This window comes from Sus scrofa, chromosome 15, assembly GCF_054392235.1.
Source record: "Sus scrofa isolate SSC_HxYL_T2T_F1_AM1 chromosome 15, Sscrofa_HxYL_maternal_Yorkshire_Landrace_v2.0, whole genome shotgun sequence".
Taxonomy (NCBI): Eukaryota; Metazoa; Chordata; class Mammalia; order Artiodactyla; family Suidae; genus Sus; species Sus scrofa.
Genome location: NC_139397.1, coordinates 121,314,005 through 121,334,554, shown reverse-complemented (window position 1 = coordinate 121,334,554; position 20,550 = coordinate 121,314,005). Strand labels below are relative to the sequence as shown.

Below are 20,550 nucleotides of genomic sequence, written 5' to 3'. Positions count from 1 at the left end.
GGTTGTGGGTTCAATGGCCTCGCTCAGTGGGTTAAGGATCCGGCGTTGCCGTGAACTGTGGTGTAGGTCGAAGACGAGGCTCGGATCTGGCGTGGCTGTGGCTGTGGCGTAGGCCAACGGCTACAGCTCTGATTAGCCCCCTAGCCTGGGAACCCCCATATGCCACAGATGCTGCCCTAAAAAGACTAAAATAAAATAAAATAAATAAACACTGGATGAGCATTATCTGAATGGATTCATCTTGAAACAAATAAGATCGCATTCTAATCTAATTCCATGGTTCTATAAATTGGCTATTCAGCATTCTTTTTCAGTTGAAATCTATTTGATAACTGTAGAGAGAAATTAAAATTTTAGAAGACTAATCCTAATATTTATAAATATTTATTTATAAATTTAAACATTTATAAGTTTATTTAACTATGACCTTTTCCCTGAATTTCTCTATTGTGAATATCTTATTTTCCTTATCATAGAAAGGTTAGAGAGAAAAAAAGTGTCATTTAAAAAGGTGGTGAGGGAGTTCCTGTTGTGGCACAGTGGTTAACGAATCCAACTAAGAACCATGAGGTTGCGGGTTCTGTCCCTGCCCTTGCTCAGTGGGTTAACGATCCAGCATTGCTGTGAGCTGTAGGTTGCAGACGCGGCTTGGATCCCGCGTTGCTGTGGCTCTGGTGTAGGCCAGCGGCTACAGCTCTGATTCGATCCCTAGCCTGGGAACCTCCATATGCTGCGGGAGCAGCCCAAGAAATAGCAAAAAGACAATAAAATAAAATATAAAATAAAATAAAAATAGTGGTGAGTTAACTTACATTACAAGATACCTTACCTTGACATGCAGTATAATTCTAGAGCCTCACCTTGATAGAGCTTGAAAAGAACAAGGATATTCCATCACTGTCTGAAGTTGTAGCCACTTTCTGAGTCCAGAATTGTGCCTTATCTTCAGGGTATTTCATTCCAAGAATGAGGCTATGCTGGACCAAAAACAGATTCCTTTGAAGAAATAGATAACAATTCTCTGCATCATTCCTTTCTATTTCTTTTCTTACCATGCCCATATAAATGTACCTGGCTTATTTTATAGGGAATTTATGTAAAATGAGCTCAGTCACTATACTTGATGTATTTGGAAAATATTTACTCTGAACCAATGACCATTTCAAGTAAGTGTGTATCTAAAAATTGAAAGAACTGTAACCAAAATGTTGTGAAAACCAGTTGTACTTTTCCTTAAGGCTATTACTTAGAAGAACTTGGATTTTATTAACTGTTACATAACAGGTCACTTAATCATAAACTTTATTCATCTTTTTATATAATTGAAGCCTGAATTTAATATGATTTACTAAACTTTTTTTTTTTTAAGAGCTTGGATTCTGACAAGCCCACAGAACCAATAAAAAGATCTCCTCTTCGCCAGGAAACAAACATGGCCAATTTTTCTTATCGCTTCTCCATATACAACTTGAATGGTAAGATGTAATTGGAAATAAAATGTAAAATAGTATACAAAGTTATATAATATGGAAGCAATGCAGCAACAATTCCAAATAATGCAATATAAAAACTATATGTTCATAACTTGACTGAGTTTTATATTCCTTGATTTGTGCATTTTATTACTAATTCAGATGATCACAGGAAAAAATAAACTGGAACATAACTGAAATAGTTTTTTGGTTGAGTTGTTAATAACTGATCAAGTACATACTCAGGTGGAATCCCACAGCAAACTTAATTGCTCTGCTTTATTTTCAGTGGAATAAAGTCCAGTGAAATTAACTTGTTTGTAATTTAAAAATCAGCTCCTCTAGCCTTTATTTAATATAGTTTTTGGTGCTGACATTTCAACCCGTAATATTTTAGGCCTTAACATTTCTCTTTTTATGCCTTCAGCTCTTTAGATATTAACATCTCTACCACAGCAGTTGTCATATTAACAACTTGGAGCCTATGGTAAAAAATTGCATAGGGAATGTGGTTAAAACCATGCAACAGAGTAAAATTTTTGCATTTTTTTTTGTCTTTAAACTCATAATTTTATTTCCCTCTTACTACTACAAATCTTAAGAGATGGACTCTTAGACTCTCTCTTGGAATTTAAAACAAAAAACTTAGAATTCCTGTATTTGATAGGCTTTAGGCCCAATGGGATGAATTTTTTTGCTTCTCCTTTTGCATTCATTAACTGATTTATAATAGAATGTATGAATTCAGATTCATTCATTGTGTTCTGCAAACATCTTGCATATTGTTCATTGCAGAGGCTCTGAATCAGGGAGAAACTGTGGATCTGGATGCTCTAATGGCCGATCTTTGCTCAATAGAGCAGGAGCTCAGCAGTATCGGTACAGGAAATAGTAAGCGTCAAATGACAGAAACAAAAGCCCCTCAGAAAGTACCTCCTAGCCGACATACATCAAAACATGGCACCTCGAAAGGATTGTCTTCTTCTTCGTCTAATAGGATAAGTAAACCATCACATGCCAACTACTCCCTGGATGACATCACCGCACAGTTAGAACAGGCCTCCTTGAGCATGGATGAGGCTGCTCAGCAGTCTGTACTAGAAGATACTAAGCCCTTAGTGACTAATCAGCACAGGAGAACAGCATCAGCAGGCACAGTGAGTGATGCTGAAGTACGCTCTATTAGTAACTCCTCTCGTTCAAGCATCACTTCTGCAGCCTCCAGTATGGACTCTTTGGATATTGATAAAGTAACACGCCCTCAAGAACTGGATTTGACACATCAGGGGCAGCCAATTACTGAGGTAAGGAAACTTTCTTCCCTGGTATTTCAGTATTAAAATAGAAGGAAATGATATTTTTTAAATGTAGTTTTAATTAAATTTCTTGTTTTTTCTACATTTAAAATTCTTTAAGAATATACCTCTAAGCCAAGTTTTAAAATCTGACTCCAGAAAGAATATCTTACCAGATATGACATTGTCACAAAGATGATTAAGAAGAGATTTAGTTTCTTCAGTTTTATTCTTAGGATTATTTGAAGTCCTTAAATTAATGTAAATTGTATCACATGATTAAAAAACTTGCAGTGTGGTTTATATTTGATGATATTTTGCAAAGTTATGAAAGCTGTTAATTGCTTTCTAAAATGTTCATTATGAAGTAACCACTTGAGGAGTTCCCATTGTGGATCAGCAGGTTTAAGGACCAGATGTTGTCTCCATGAGGATGTGGGTTTGATCCCTGGCCTCGCTCAGTGGGTTAAGGATCAGGTACTACCAAAAACTGCAGTGTAGGTTCCAGATGCGGGTCGGATCCCGTGTTGCTGTGGCTGTGACATAGGCCCCCAGCTGTAGCTCTGATTCAACCCCTAGCCTGGGAACTTCCATATGCTGCAGGTGCAATTATAAAAAATAAATAAAATAACCACTGGAGAAAATGACTCATATCTCCACTGTAGTTTGCCAAGATTCTGGTTCTTGGAGTTTACTCCATTTTATTATCAAAGAATCAGTGTGGTATAGTGAAAAGAGCTGCTGGACTCGGAATCAGAAAACTTGGTTCCAAGTGTTTTCCTCACCACTCACTACCCATCAGACCTTAAATGAGTTATTCAGTCTTTGTGACAATCAATTTCTTATAAGTAAAATGGAGCTAATAGTACATGGTCTACCTTCCTTGTACTGTGGTTCAGAGAATCAAAAATGATGTACATCATTTTTTAAAAGATGAAATTTTTCTGGATGTGATTAGGATACGGAATGGATTTGTGATAAAATTTAGCACAAGCTGAGTTTGATGAAGGTGAATTCTTTACTGATTTTTTTTTTTCATCAAGTAAAAGGCAATTTTGTTACAAGGTGGCAGCAAGAGGAGTTGCCCTTGTGTCTCAGTGGGTTAAGAACCCGACTAGTGTCCATGAGGATGTGGGTTTGGTCTCTGGCCTTGCTCAGTGAGCTAAGAATCTGGCATTGCTGCAAGGTGCAGCATAGGTTGCATATGTGGCTCAGATCCCAAGTTACTATAGCTGTGGCATAGGTCTTAGCTGCAGCTCTGATTCTGCTCCTAGCCTCGGAACTTCCATATGCCCCAGGTGTGGCCCTAAAAAGGAAGGAAAAAAAGGGGGTAGAAGCAAGAAAGAAGAAAGCCAGTGGGGGCAAAATAAAGCCAGTCTTCCATTCAGTTTGTATCTACAGTGTTCTCTAATACAGAGTAAAATAGTTTATGTTAATACTAAGGTGAAATCTTATAAAATGTTCAAGGAATTGCAGAAAAATTTAAAATTTAGACCTGTTGCTTGACATTATTGATTTTCCTCCTATTGATTTAATTCGCTAGATTAATTTCCATCAGACAGTAACTCTTGGTATCCACTCATGTATGTAGCTTCATTCTGAGCACCATGGAGTACAAAAGATGCATGAATCATGGTAGTTTGGAGATAAATTTGAGTTCTTTGCTTGTAAAGAAAGATTATATCAGGAGTTTCCATCGTGGCGCAGTGGTTAACGAATCCGACTAGGAACCATGAGGTTGCGGGTTCGATCCCTGCCCTTGCTCAGTGGGTTAACGATCCGGTGCCGTGAGCTGTGGTGTAGGTTGCAGACACGGCTCGGATCCCGCGTTGCTGTGGCTCTGGCCTAGGCTGGCAGCTACAGCTCCAATTAGACCCCTAGCCTGGGAACCTCCATATGCCTCGGGAGCGGCCCAAGAAATAGCAAAAAGACAAAAAAAAAAAAAAAAAAAAAAAAAGATTATATCAAAGAATAAGCTTTCATTTATTTAAAATGAAACGTGTCTTAAGTGCTGTATATTCTATAGAGAACTTGAAAACTGATTTCCACCTTGTGATACCTGAGCATTATCAGTTACTTTGCATGCATCAAAATGTCTTTTAGACTCATCTGTTGGGATATGAGAAATATTTTATGAGGGATGTGCTTTCTGGATTATTTTGTGTTTTGTATGTTGATGTCCTTCTTTCCAATCAGATTATTTTGAGTTGGGTCAAGGTGCAGGACAGGCAGTGAACTAGTTAAGAAGCTGTGGGTGTGTGTTTCCATTTGTAAAATATGCTAGTTGTAAAGTTCACTCTGTAAAGTGCACTCATTATATAAGTTTAAACGGTAGAAAAGCAAATGAAGTAAATAGCGAAAAGTCTTCTCCCAGCGAACACTTCACATGGTATCTAGTAATAGCCGTGGGCAAGGATACCATGTTCAGTGGTATAATGTTTAATATGACTTCAGTATAAAGTTTGGTAAGTAAACCCAGAAAAAAAGCAGGGAAAGGGGTTATAAAGTCTTCTCTGTCCACTCTGTTCTTTTGCTTCGCTCAGTTGGGTAGAGAAATGGTTTAACAGAGCACTCTTGTTGTGGCTCAGTGGTAATGAACCCAACTAGTATCCATGATGGTTTAATCCCTGGCATCACTCTGGATTAAGGATCTGTTGTGGCTGGCTGTGGTTGTGGTGTAAGCCAGCAGCTGTAGGTCCAATTTGCCCCCTAGCCTAGGAACTTCCATATGCTGCAAGTGCAGCCCTAAAAAAATAAAGAAAGAAGGAAAGAAAAGTGGTCTAACAAACCTAAAACTTGTTTCAATATATTTTTTTCTGGATCTAGTCTTTTATGATTCAAACCAAGAAAACTGAAGGAGGCTTACTAGATCCTAAACCCATGTATCAAATTGCTCTTAGACACAAATACAATTTCTTAAAACTGTTTTAATTAGTTTTGCAGGCATAGAGTTAATAGTTCTAAAGAGACTTGTTATAAAAATAAACTCTGGTGAATATGCACACACACAAACTGATACACACTGTATTCTGTTCCCAGAGGTAAGCGCTTCCTACTCTTTTAGCTGATTCTTACTTAGTGTATTTAGCTCTTTATTATTAAATCTATAGTTATATTGCTATTCCTTGATTTTTTTTTTTTTCCAGTTGTCTCTATTATCTCCTGACTTCTCACTCTGGAAAATTAGGATATAGTGCTCCTTAGACAACTCCCCTCTTTTCTCCCCTCCTGTTCCCCCATCCTTCCAAAATATTTTGGTTGCATTACTATTCAGTGTTTATATTATCATGATTGTATTACATGCAGTTTACTGCTAATTGTATATATTTTTATTACATTTCCTTTTTGGGACATTACATTTTGCCTTTCCTGGAATTAATTTGTCTTTAGATTTTAAAATAGCTCTTTGTATATTTTATCACTGTTTCAAGCCCAAACTTTCCCTCAGTTGATTAAATCTCTTTCTTGGTTCAAGCAAAATTGGTGTTCCATGATTTCATCTTCTTACAATTCTTCTTTGTCTTTTGTAGTCTTTATTGTAGTATCATTCTTAGGTCTTTTCTCTCAGGTGGTCGAGCTTCTCCAGAGAAGATTCTTCCAGTCTTCTGCATGGAGGGCATATGCTTAGCAGCCCACTTGGGATAAGGAATGATCCTCAATGTGATCTTTCCTTTAATCCTTCAGCATCAGGATTCCTCACCCATCAACGCTATTGACATTCTGGGTTAGATAATTCTTTGTAGGGGACTATCCTTGCATTATAGGATGTTTAACAGCATCCCTGGCCTCTACACACTAGGTGCCAGTACTGTGTATACCCCTCCACTTGTAACAACAAGGCCTGTCTCCAAACATTGCTGCATGTTCCCTCTGAGGCCAAATGCCCCCATTTGAGAATCACTGTGTTAAGTAGAAAGGGTTAATAGCAGATCTGAGACAACCCCCCCCCCCCTTTTTTTTTTTTTCATGAGGAATGGCCGTGGATTTTCCCTCTCCTGGCATTCTTTTACTAGAAACTTGACTAATATAGAATGTGTCCTGGTAATATTGTTTATTTGTGAATTGACTCTGATTGATGAGTGCATATGGACCAGGAAGAGGGAGTGGACAATATAGAAGCCTAGGAAAAGACACTGAATTTGACTTCCTGCTTTGCAACGTGTGACTCTTGTAATGAGTGTGAACATATCCATTGAAAGGCCCTGGACTTACATTTATTGGTTGTTAAACTGTACTACTGGTTCCTGTGAAGTTTCCCTAAGCCCGGGTGATTTCAGTACTTAGTTACATGATCTTTCTTTTACAATGGCGAGTCCAAAAAAAGTCCCTGGTGGGCAGTATAAATCCCTTCTGAAGATAGCATGTCACATACTAGCATGCTGTCTTTGTCTTTCTGCAGAACTAAGTGAAGCTGGTGCCAAGCTATGGTCTGTTGGGTCCTATAAATGAATCTCGGTCTGAACCTGCGATCACTGCAGGTGGCAGGAAAGGAGGAAATCTGGGAATTAACTGCTTTCTTAAGTATGTTTTCAACTAACTCTCCTGCTTTTAGTTGCACCTTCCCTTCTGCTGCTTCTAGACACATTTGAGGTTACAAATAATGTAAATTGGCGTGCTCCTCTGCTTTTCTCCAGTGCTAGCTTACTTAGCATTCAGCTTTCCTTGTGCCTTCTGAGTGTTTACCACTCAGGTGACTATATGCTTTCTAGCTTCCAAAATTTTGACAGGTCTTCTTTTGAGTTTGTCTTTAAAACAACAGCAACAAAATTCTTCGTCTTTGTTTGGGTGCGATTTGAAGAGCGAGCGGACCTACCTCATTGGCTGTTCTCAGTCTCCTACAATCTCTTGACCTTGGAGTGCCCTGAAGCTGCAGTCCTCAGAAAACCTTTCTGTCTGCATCTACTCCTTTTGTGATCTTACGCACTGACAACTCCCAAATTTTAATACTTCATTTATTTAAGTCATACTTTCCCTCCTACATTTTAGTCCCTTTAAAACCATGGTGCTCAACTAGGAGCTATTTTTGCCTCCCAGAGGTCACTCTGGAGACATTTTTGGCTGACAGTGATAGAAGGGTGCTATTGGTATCTGGTGGGTAGAGGCCAGGGGTGCTTCTACAATCCTAAAATCTGACAGCCCCCATAACAAAAAATTATCTGACCCAAAATAGTGCCAAGATTGAGAAGCCATGTTCTAAAACCAGGTGGCACCTGTCACTCACAGTTAGTAAATGGCAGTGATACTGTGTTGTGTGAAGCTGTCGTTGACAGTTTCTGATAAAGATCAATAAAGTACTATTAAATCATCTTAGATTCAAGGAAATACAGGTTTCTTTAGCCAGTGTCCCTCCCCCTGAATTCCAGGCTCATACATCTAATCAATATCTCCATTTGCTTGTTTAATAGATAGCTCAGATTTAACTGGTCTGAAATTGAAGCCCTGATCTTTTCTCCCAAACTTATTCCTCCCACGGTCTTCTCCATCTTAGTTAATGGCTATTCCGTCCTTCCAGTTCATCAGGCAAAAATCCTTAGTGTCTTTATTCCTTTTTCCACCCTGCTTCCAATCCAGCAGCAAATTCTACGGTCTTAACTTCAGACTATATCCAGAATTTGATCGCTTTTCACTGCCTTTACTACCTTCAATCCAACATCACCTTGGTATAGACTTTTGCAATAGCCTTCCAGCTAGTTTTCTGTGTTTACCTTTCCATTAGTCTCTTATCCACATGACAGCCAGAGGGGTCCTATTACAGATAAGTCAGATCTTGCCTCTCCTCTTTTCATATCCAAAGGCTTTATATTCTACTCGGTATAAAGCCAAAATCCCTACAGTGGCCTGCAGGACCTTACCAAATCTACCTTCCTATTCCCTGCCCCTCTGTGTCTTTCTTCTCTCCCTCCTTTACCTTGTCAGCCATACTGCCTCTCAGTTGTTCTTTGCCACAAGTCAGAGCCCACCTCGGAACCTTTGCACTTGTGTCTCGGCCTGGATGCCCTTCCCCATGATAGACCCCCTAATTGCCTTTAGGGATTGCTCAAATGTCATGTGCCAGCGAGGCCTCTGTAATCACCCTATTTTAAAGCTGAGCTCTTCTTCCTCTGCCCTGTGTTTATTTTTTATCTACCTTTTCTGCTTTATATTACTATTTTTGTCACCTTTTAAAATATTATATATTTTACTTTTTAAAAATTTTGCTCATCTATCTTCTCTCACTTGAATATTAGCTCCATGGGGAGAGGAGTTTTTTAAAACATTTCTTTGATTCTTAATGTATCCTTAGCATCTAGAACATTATTTGGCTCATAGGAAGCAATCAGATTATTTGAATTAACATTTAAATATATGCATGTGTGCCATACATCTTTGTCTAGAAGTCTTGTACTTTAAAATTATCAGCAATTGTTTTCTTTCAAGATGGTGGATGGAGTGCTACAAATGAAGTAACATGTGAAAACTCTGATAGTAAATTTTTTTTCTTAACAACTAAGTTCTTTTGAGGCAATAATTATACCTGTTTTAAAGAAACCCAGGACAGAATAGTTACTTTCACTAAATTTCGGTGACAGAAATACCAATTAGAAAAATCAATTTGAGGTTGGTACTATTTCATCTTGGGGATGTGGATATGTAAACTATCTAAAAATAAAGTAGCTCTGTAGCTTATCTTTCTACCTCCTTGCTCTCTGAAGCCAGAAGTATAATTGCACAACAGTATGTCTTTTTCCCTTGGGCTTTTTTTCCTTGATTTTTGTTGAAATACTCTGCTTCCAGGCACTTGACATGCGTTATCTCATTTAAGCCTCCCACTATCCCTTTGGTAGGGGCATTATTCCAAAAAAGAGATTAAGTAGGTCAAAAAACTGGTAAGTCTGTATTTGAATTCCAAAACTACAACATCTGTCTCCCAACTTTTATCAGTATCTTAAAAAAAAAATAAACTGAAGCAGATTATCAAGAATGATTATTTCCTAAATGTTAAAGAAGGCTTTAGCAGAAAAATATTTTCCATGGATAAACATAAAAATGAATTATAGAATGTTTTTAGTTAATATTCTTTTGAAATCCACCAGTAATGTTCATTTGCCAAGTTTTTAAAATTAGAATTCATTGTAGTTGAAGTAAATTCTAATAAGGGCTCTTTATTATCTAAAGCAATGTGAGGTATATGCTGCAGCTGACTTACTGGTACTTTAGTCACAGTAACTGATAAAACAGTACTTTTCAGTAAGACAGCAGTTTGCAAATTTAAGTAGTAATCTCATGTTATAACTTCATATAAAGTAGAATTTACTGTTACAAGGTTAATGGCAAAACAGACCTTTATTTTCTCATAGGGTATAAACTAATGATTCTTCTGAATTTGGAATTTTATACATGAAACTGTATTTTCCCAATGAAAGAAAATGCTTTTAGATGCTTTGCCTGAAGTTGATGGTGGATTCAAAAAGTTTTGCTGAGTCTATAAGGATACTTGATGATTGTATTATAAATTTTTTGATAGGAAAATATTCCTGAGTATATGAGCTACTAAAACTTTTCAGTGTTGTATATTTCCCCCTCATATGTTTGTTTTGTTTTTTTTAATGAAATCTTTCATGGACACACATTATAACTTGTGATGTAGGCAACACAGCATATCATAGCTTCAGTGTAATTTCTTTGCTTCTTTCACTCTTCAGAACTGTTACAGAATTAAGGTGTGCAGAAATTCTGAAGTATTGGAAGGAAAATGGCGATTGTGTTTATTGTAACATCAGGTGGCACTGGCACTGAAGTCCCAAATTATTCTTAGCAAACAACCTTTTGCTCTGAACTATTAACCAGATTTGGGGAGGGGGGCATGGGGCTTTCTGAAACTTTAAGAGGCTTACGGGACTAAAAGATCGGAGCTATTAGTTATTACAGCGACATTTATTCAAAAATTCTAAGGGTCATGTTGCAGTATCTCGCTTAAATTTATTCACATGTACCAACTTGGTGTTTAGTTCTAGATTTCACTGGCCTAGTGAGATTTATAGAAGGAATGGGTATCCTATGAAAGAAGATCTGAATTCGGTGAAAGCCAAAGGAAAAGCCTGGTTCTCAGAACACAAAACCCAGAGAATACTGGCATGTGTGCCCTGTTCCTTAGTGTGTGGATTTCTTAGAAATTTGTGCAATATTTCCATGAGGAAGTAAAAAAAAAAAAAGCATCTTTATTTGGTTTTAGGTCTTAAAGAAGAGAAGGGGGAATAGAAAATAATATCAGCTGCTCTACTGAGTGCTTAGTCTGTTTGGGACATTTTGCTTTACATGACTTAACCCCCTGAATCTGTACAGTGCATAGTGGAATAGGTACCATTATCTCTATTTTACAATGAAAGATAACTTTCCCGATGATTTAAACCCAGACAGTCTGATTGTAGAGTTCATACAGCAGTACCTGCTGCTTCATCACAGAATTGAGGAAGTAAGGCAAGAATAGACCGACCAGTACTTCTCAGATCCAGACCTGGAGGCAGAACTGGATGGTATTAAGAAGGCAAAGAGGAGTTCCCGTCGTGGCGCAATGGTTAACGAATCCGACTAGGAACCATGAGGTTGCGGGTTCGATCCCTGCCCTTGCTCAGTGGGTTAACGATCCGGCGTTGCCGTGAGCTGTGGTGTAGATTGCAGACGCGGCTCGGATCCCGCGTTGCTGTGACTCTGGCGTAGGCCGGTGGCTACAGCTCCGATTCAACCCCTAGCCTGGGAACCTCCATATGCCGCGGGAGCGGCCCAAGAAATAACAACAACAACAACAACAAAAAAAAGACCAAAAAAAAAAAAAAAAGTTGAAAAAAAAAAAAAAAGAAGGCAAAGAGATTTATGCAGTAACATCTCCACCTTGTGGTGTGTTAGTGTAATCCCGAATATATTGTTAAAATTTAACAACTATAAACTAGCTCTAATCTAAATGAATTGAAGCTTAAAAATTCAGATGAGGGCTGGTGGTTTCCCACTCGTGTCATAATAGTAATGTTCTTATTACTCATTTAATTATTTTAGCAGCCCTTGAAAATAAATGTTACCGTTACACCATTTTACACATGAAGAAACAGGTTAAATGTAAGCCTGGAGTCACATTGCCGGTAAATGGCTGAGCTGGGGCTTGAACGCAGGCACTCAGGCCCCAGGGTCTGGATTCTTAACCATCATGTTCTGCTTATTTGCAGTATTTGTGAAGAGCACATATACTTGTCAGAAAGAGATGGATGTGAATCTGTTTTATTGAAACATTAATGTGTGCTCACAAACTTCCAGTTTCTTGCAGTTGTAATCTAAGGTGTTAACTATCAAAAGGAAGAGTTTTATTTTATAACCACCACTTTGGCACAGGGCTATTTCTTGATTATGGTTTGGCTCCCATATTCAGATCAGTGCTTTTCTATACCCCCTCCTCCACAAGATTCAATTCAAGAAAGTAGTGACCCATGACTTACTTTGCAGAGGTTTGTGGAGAGCTTTTGAGAGATTGATGGAGAACTTGATAGATTTATAACAAATGAAAGTTTTTGAATCTGAGAAGGTGTGGAGCAAAACTTATGTGCAGAATTGACCTTTGCATTCGCTTTTCTTAAGTGTTTTGAGCACAGTTTTGACATTTATGAAAGTAGTGATGAAGAAAAGGGGGTAACTTTTTTGTCGTATTTAAATATTTTATGGAAATGGAACCTATTTAACATTAAATAAACTTTCTATCATTTTCATAATCCCTTTTCATCTTTATTAAGGTAACATTTGATCTTTGCATATGCACTTTTCCTGTTGTTTTTGTTACTTCACATGCATGTATTCATTCTTTGGTAAGAATGTATTGAATTTTAATAAAATGTTCCATCATACTGTTTAGCATGACACAAAGGCAGCCATCTCTTGTTGAACACTTTGGATTTTGACTTAGAAAAAAAATAAGCATTTGGAAATATGATGGAAGATTGTGTGAGATTAAATCTAGAGAGAATAGATTTTTTAAAACCTTTTTATTTTGAAATGTCAATTTACAAAAATTTGAATGAGTAGCACAAAGAACTCGCTACTTAGATCCACTAGTTTTTAATGTTTTGCCACATTTACTTTATTATTTTTCTAAGTATACATTTTTTTTCCTGGACTATTTGAGAGTTGGTTGCCTTTATCCTGCCCTTTTAGCCCTTAATATTTAAGTCTTTATTTCCTAAGCATGAGGATACTGGCAATACAGATATAGTAGTCTTCCCATGGGTGCAGTGATTGACACAGTGCTGTAGAATATGTTGAATGAGAAAATGTAGAGAAGGAAAAGTAAAAACAGTCTTGATCTGGCCGGGCAAGTGGCATGAAGGCCAGGAAGAAATAGTTATTCATACATTCCATAAGTATTTGGGCACCTAGGCATTGTGTTGGGTCATAAGGGGTTAAAAAAAAAAAAAAAACCTGTGACCATAATACACAATGTCCTCATGAGATTATAATTTATCATATGAGGAGAAGGGTTTCAGTACAGACAACCAAAGTACAGGGAAAGAAGTACTATAGTAGGAAAGACAGAAACCTTAGTTAAAAGGTCATTGATAACTTTGAGAATTAATTACAGAATGCATTACAACTCAAAGGATGAAGACTTTGGGGAAGAAAGGTGGATGCTAGATTGCAGGGAATTAAGGGATAAGTGTAAGAGGTACACTGTAGCTGAATTCAGGGAACTTGGCAGTGAAAAGTAGAAAATGATAGTTTAAGAAAAGGAGAGTACCCAGAAGAATTGCATATTTTTCTGTCCTTCCACCCCCAATAAGCTGGACCAGTTGAGTATCAGAAATAGATGTTAGAGGGAGAGTACATGGGCTCTAGGACATGGTTAACTCTGGCAGGGAAAAGGGAGAATTTATTCGTATAGGACTGGAGAGAAGGGTGAGAATACGGATGAAGTTATAGGATGCAGTTTAAGGATGAAAATCTTCACAATAAGATATGATTTCTTAGTAATGGAGGGAAATAAGGTCAGATTAAGAGGTGGAAGGGTGAAACTAGAAACTTGAACTGCTTGGAAACTATGTAGAACAAGCTTAGAGGGAATGATTTAGAAGAAAAGATTGAGTACTGCCAAAAAGCAGTTAAGGCCCAGCTGAGGTTCAAAGCATGAATTGGTCCTGGACAATTTTTCTGCATAGTTCTCTCATAGTACTCTACTGTCCAGAACTAGAAGAAGGTTATCCTTCACTTATCAAGGGTTAGGATTATCGGGTTCTTACCTTTTCCGTTTTTGCATAATATGAGGTGCATGCAACTTTTCATTACTGTTTTGTTTTCAATGATTCATTTCAGTGATCTTTTTCTCTTCCTGCCTGATAATGAGAACTGCCCTTTTCCACCTCCTTTACCTATCATTTTCTTCCTTCCTGCATTTTTCACAGCATGCTATTTCTCTGAGATGTCCCAGCAAGCAGGCCAAGCGTCACATTGACTTCACAGAAGAACAGGCTGAGCTGACACCTGTAAGTTCTATAAACATGTCCATGGGACTACTTAAGTATCCATGAGGAGAAATGCATTCTTTAGAACTCCTGATGGTGAAACCTTGTCATGTATCTCAATTTTTGAATAAAAATTAAACCAAGTTTAAAAAATAGATGAGCAAAAAAACAAATGAGCAACTGTATGATACAGTACCATTATGGTAAGATTATCTTGGTGGTGGCTTATCTGATACAGAGAAATTTTATGTTGGAACCTGAAACCATACACTTTTTTTTAAATTCTGAAATTAAGGGCTTCTGTAAATTTCTTAAGATGTTAAAAAATGAAGCTGTTCTTCAGAATGGGGATATCAGGTGTAATGCCTCTTTTGCACTCATCTTAGCTGAAAACCTAATTTCTTCAAAAGTGTATCCTCTGGTCAGTGGTGGACTAAGGTGGATGCTTCAAAGCTGCAGTGTTCCATACGGTAGCCGCTAGCTTTGTGTGGCTATTAAGTATTTCAAATGTTAATGCAAATAGAGATGTGCTATAAAGATAAAAATATATACCTAATCTCAAAGACTTAGTATGAAAAAAAGAATGTAAAATATTTCATTAATGTTTTTGTTGATTACTTTTTGAAATTATAATATTTTAGATATTTTTAGTTAAATAAAAGACACTAATATTAGTTTATTTCATCATTTTCTTTTTACTTTTTTTAAAAATGTGGTTACTAGAAAACTGTACATTTCTGTCTCATACTCAATTTCCATTGGAGGAGTTCCCATTGTGGCTTAGTGGGTTAAGAACCTGACCAGTATCCATGAGGATGTGGGTTCCATCCCTGGCCTGCTCACTGGGTTAAGGATCTGGTATTGCTGCAAGATGTGGAGTAGGTTGCAAATGCGGCTCAGATCCCACATTGCTGTGGCTGTGGTGTACATTGGCAGCTGCAGCTCTGATTCGACCCCTAGCCCAAGCAGGAACTTGCATGTGCTGCAGGTATGGCTATTAAAAAAGAAAAAATTCCTTTGGACAGTTCTGCTTCATTGTCATCTATGAAGCTTAAAAAAAAAAAAAAGAAATCCCAGCTCACCCACCCAACTGAATCAGACTCCCCCCAGCCCTTTTTTTCCTTTCCTCCCCTACCTCCCTCCCTTCCTATCCTTTAAAAACATTGGTAGTAACCCAGTGGATTGATTTCACAACCCGCTAATGTATTATATCCTGCTTAGAGAAAATCACTTCTCCACCCTTATCTCTGGCCTCTCCCCTGCGCTTTAAAGCATCAGCCACACTTAGTGTAATATTTGCATTGTCATCTACCTGTCTCTTCTGCCCAGGCAGCAGTTCTCAAACCTTTCAGCCCCAATACCCCATTTTGTAACAAATAATTTATAACACTGTCTTTACGATCCCAAATGAAATCCATAGATAATATAACCTACCTACATACCTATTTTTAAAGTGAAATTCATGCCCCAATACCTGTTAGAAAGGAGAAATAGCCAAAAATAACTTATAACATCTATTTCAGTTTTTAAATGATTAGCCATTTAAAAACTATATTAAAAGATACAGTAAAATATAGTCAAATCCTACACCTGCTTATAATAAGAACTTTGGATTTAGAAAAGTGAGAATGGAATTCCCATCGTGGCCTAGCAGTTAATGAACCCAACTAGTATCCATGAGGACGCGGGTTCTATCCCTGGCCTTGCTCAGTGGATTAAGGATTCGGCATTGCTGTGAACTGTGGTGTAGGTTGCAGATGTGGCTCGGATCTGGAGTGGCTGTGGCGCAGGCCAGTAGCTACAGTTCCGATTCAACCCCTAGCCTGGGAACCTTCATATGCTGCCAGCGTGGCCCTAAAAAGACCAAAAAAAGAAAAAAGAAAAAGTGAGAAAATCAGAATTCATTTTTATAGGAAAAAGCAGAATTAAAACATGTTATGACAAATAGCAGACAGAACATAACCGAATATTGTAATAAGAAATGGAAAATAAGGAGTTCCTGTCGTGGCTCAGTGGTTAACGAATCCAACTAGGAACCATGAGGTTGCGGTTCGATCCCTGGCCTTGCTCAGTGGGTTAAGGATCCGGTGTTGCCGTGAGCTGTGGTGTAGGTCGCAGATGCGGCTCGGATCCTGCATTGCTGTGGTTCTGGGGAAGGCCAGCAGCTACAGCTCTGATTGGATCCCTAGCCTGGGAACCTTCATATGCGCAGGATCGGCCCAAGAAATGGCAAAAAGACAAAAAGAAAAGGAAAAAGAAAAGGAAAATAATCTTAACTGAAGTAGGGATTATGTACTGAGACAATTTATAGGTTGCCAAAGAAAAGAAAATGGGGAAGTAAGAGATTCTTGCAAATAAGATGAGTCTTTTTATAGTTGCAGTGACAAAATCATTCCCTGCCTTGTAGTATGGGATGAGATAGTGATGAAATGATTTTTATGTTTGTTTTTTTTTACTAAATTTAAGAGACTTCTTGTGCTCTATTTTAAATAACTTAAAGACAGTGAGATATTTTAAAATAATTTTTATTAATGAAGCAGTGAAATTCCTGCCTTTCATGTTTTTTCATTATTTTTTAATAGTTTTTAGTCCTTAATTCTATTAAAAGGAATTTCAGATCTCTTCTGTCATTTCTTGCATGTGGTAGAGTACACACGCATACTGCCAGTTTTTGTATTGAAAAGTCTTACTTCAAGCTGACTTTCCATTGGTGAAATGATTTTCCAACATAACAAATAATTCTTGGTAAATGTTGAACAAAATTAAGTGCAAACTTCCCTCAATTTATTTTACATGGTAGATAGCATTCCTAGAAGTCATTGAATATTAAGTAGTAAAGCACAGAAATACTTCGTGCTTATATGTAAAATGGAGTTACTGAGTTCTGAACTCAGATTGCTATAAACCAGAATTCCCATCTTACATGGTTTTCCATATAAAGACATTAAAGATTTATGTATGATGTGGGACTTTGGTTGTTATTATGTGACATTGTTCCATGCTTACAGGGCATCTAGCATTTCTGACTTACCTACTGATAAATACCAGTAATGCCCCCTCCTCTTCACTGTGAATATCCCCATAATTTTCTTGAAATGCCTCCTTGAGGGAAGCACCACCTGCTTTGAGAACCATTAAAATCTCCATCTGCTCTCTGTCTCTGCTCTCGTTCCCACCCACAGCTCCCTCTCTCTCATCCTCCAAGACTCCAGACTTTTTCAGAAATACTTTGCTGAGCCCCTAACTTTGGGAGAGATACTGTCTCTACCTCCTGCTTGCTCCTGTACCACCTAACACAGTATTTTTGTTGTTAGTTATCTCCCTATTCTGTGAAAGCAGGGAAGGCCTGTCTTGGTCACCTTTGCATCTCTACTGTGTGGCATGGTTCCAGGCTCAAAGTTGAATAAATAGTTGAATAAATGAAAAACGGGAGTGGGGAACCTGGAAGTTCCCTTCGTGGCTTAGCGGAAAGAAACCTGACTAGTATCCATGAGCACGCAGGTTCAATCCCTGGCTTCACTTGGTGGGTTACAGAGCTGGTGTTGCTGTGAGCTGTGGCGCAGGTCACAGACGTGGCTCAGATCCTGAGTTGCTGTGGCTGTGGCATAGGCTGGTGGCTACATCTCCGGCTACATCTCCAATTCGACACCTAGCCTGGGAACCTCCATATCCTGCGGGTGTGGCCCTAAAAAAACAAAAAAAGAAAGAAAATGGGCTGATAAACCAGGGAAATGGATTAAAAATAGGCTGACTTTGTGTCATTAGTGGTGAATGAAAGAAAATATAAGAAAAACCTATTTAGAAGAGGCCATGTGCATTTTTGTTACCAGTAACGTATGCCACACCTGAGGCAGATTTAACGATGTGCTCAAAACCACTGTCTTTCATTTTTTTCAGTCCTCCACCTGCACACCACTCTCCTCATCCCTCTTACATCTTTCTCCAGTAACCAGTTCTCCCGCATGCCCACCTGCATTCTGAGGAATTACAGAGCTATGTGTGACTGGCGCCAGTAGGGGAAGATAAAATAAATAAATTAAAGCATTTATTGAAGGAAGGAGTTGCTACTTCTGCTTTCTAGATTTTTGGTTTTATTGCTACAAATACTTGTAGCTTAGAGGGAACGTGGAGACCCAGCCTCCCTTCCTGCCAGTGATTAAGCAGTGCATGGCTGCCTGACTGCCCCAAACACAAAGTGATTTATGAGCTTGTTCAACTACTGTTTGTGCTCTCATTATTAATTAATTTATTTATTGTCTCATTTTTTAGATGTGGCATATTTTTGGGTCACCAACCATGATGATTATCCCCTTTTAATTTATTTAAACTTTTCAGTATGTCGAAATGGGTAACTTCTACTTTTGAGTCTTTAAACAAATACAGTTAGATAACGTTTCTTACTGATGAGATTTAGTTGTTTTTTTGTTTTTTGTTTTTGGTTTTTTTTTTAGTGATTTGAAGTCTTGAGGTGATTTGAATTGGAAGTAGATTTTTTAAGTTTTTCTTTAAACTTGAATTTAATGTCTAGAATTATATTTACCAAAGAATAATTTGTTTTGATGGCCTCAAGCATATTTTTTAAAAATTTGAAATATAATTTTCTGAATATAGGTATTCTACTCATTTGGAGGATCATTTTTCTATATGTTTTACCTAATTATGTAAGAATACATTTTCCCTGTTATATGTGAATGGCAAAAAATGAATGAGAATAAGAGCAATGAAAGTTACAGTTGCTCTTTTAATTGTCCGTCTCAATTTTTTCCCTGGTCTTAGCTGATTATTAATCTCAAACTGAATTTTCAGAAAGTTCTGTTTACCTTGCACCTTTATAGATGAGCCAACTAATCTTTACCTTCAGGGGATTATACCATCTAGGTAAATGAAGACCGAGGGATAATTTTCTCTGTTCTTGTTACTTTTTGACCTTGTTAGTGTTAATATTGATGAATATGCCCAATTTTTGTTATAAACCTTAGGGTTTTTTGTGTTTTTACCCACAGGAGTGAGTGAAGGGAGCAGGAGTACTTGTAAGGGTCATCTTGAACTAAAACAAAGCTAAAAAATGCAGACAGTAGCATCCAACATAGCAAACCCAACTCAACATAGTGTAGATATGAGCAAAGGTTAAGTTAATACTATTTTCTGTAACAGTATTTTAACCTTGAAGTAATGTGTTTTATTATCTGTGACAATGATCTTTATGAGAATAGGTGCTGTTTTGGTATTTATGTTTCTCTCAAATTTATTTCTCAAGAATAACTTGATACACACTTAGATTTCTAAAATATAGTAGTAGAGAATATTTTCTGTAACCCCACTCAGCTGTGCCAAGCACTGTTTTAAATGGTGGTTAGTTAACTACATAGCATTAAAAAATACTGACTTAGAATTACTTAGGGACAGGCAAGTTCTATATGACACATATAACAAAACAGCTGCAATTTATACTATATGAGTTGAAATACAGTTACATAAATATACCTTACACTGTATTATTAAAAATATTTTAAGGGGAAAAATGATAGTTAGTGACTATGTTATTCACAAACCATTTTTATGAAAATAAACTAATTGCTTGAATTAATCAATTTAAGGGAAACACTTCATAATATTTTGTTTATATTATTCATTTGCTATACAAGTGCTTTACTTGATTAATACAGTACTATTAGTATTCTTATATAAATGAAATAATGAAATTTTACTGAAAACAAGTGTCTATTAAGCAAAATATTTATGGATATTTTTCTTCTCAATGTGGCTGTCATTGATTTGGTGAGAAATATTTGGAGAAATTTAAAAGTGAGGCAGTCTTTTTTTTTTTTCTTTCTATAAGATTGTGCTATTTAAAGCTGTGGTGTCTTACATAGGCTTTAGTGAGAGGAAGAACTATGGTTACTCATTGGTCTTTGACACTTATTTATCTGTGCCACAAGCCCTAGAGGACAGACCACTCTGTTGTCTTTGTGGAGTGTGATCCATTTTCCCAGAGTGAGGGATCTGCAGATGTGGACTAGGACATGCCTACTGGCATAGATGGTGTCTTTCCCCCAGTCTCCTTTTCTTCTTTCTTTTTTTTTTTTTTTTTCCCCTCTTTAATTTGAACACATTTCACTGAGTTTAGGGAAAATATGAAGTTAATGGTAGAGAATTATTCTTGTTTTGTCTACTTTATATTTTTAACACATAAAACCCCCACTGACTTCTCTTGCCTTTTTTTGTTTCTCTCTCTCTTTTTCTGCTCAAGCACTCCTATCTGGACAGGGAAACCTCCCTTCTTCTGAGAAACATTGCAGGAAAACCTTC

General features: G+C 37.4%; 1 protein-coding gene across 1 annotated transcript in view; it reads left to right on the top strand.

The window, feature by feature from the left end:
* Positions 1 to 20,550, top strand: part of RAPH1 (Ras association (RalGDS/AF-6) and pleckstrin homology domains 1) — a 96,781-nt gene that overhangs the window by 39,100 nt on the left and 37,131 nt on the right. The window contains exons 3-4 of the mRNA XM_021075323.2: positions 1,370 to 1,475; positions 2,268 to 2,776. Coding sequence (XP_020930982.2) covers positions 1,370 to 1,475; positions 2,268 to 2,776 — 615 coding nt within the window. The remainder of the gene's footprint in view (positions 1 to 1,369; positions 1,476 to 2,267; positions 2,777 to 20,550) is intronic.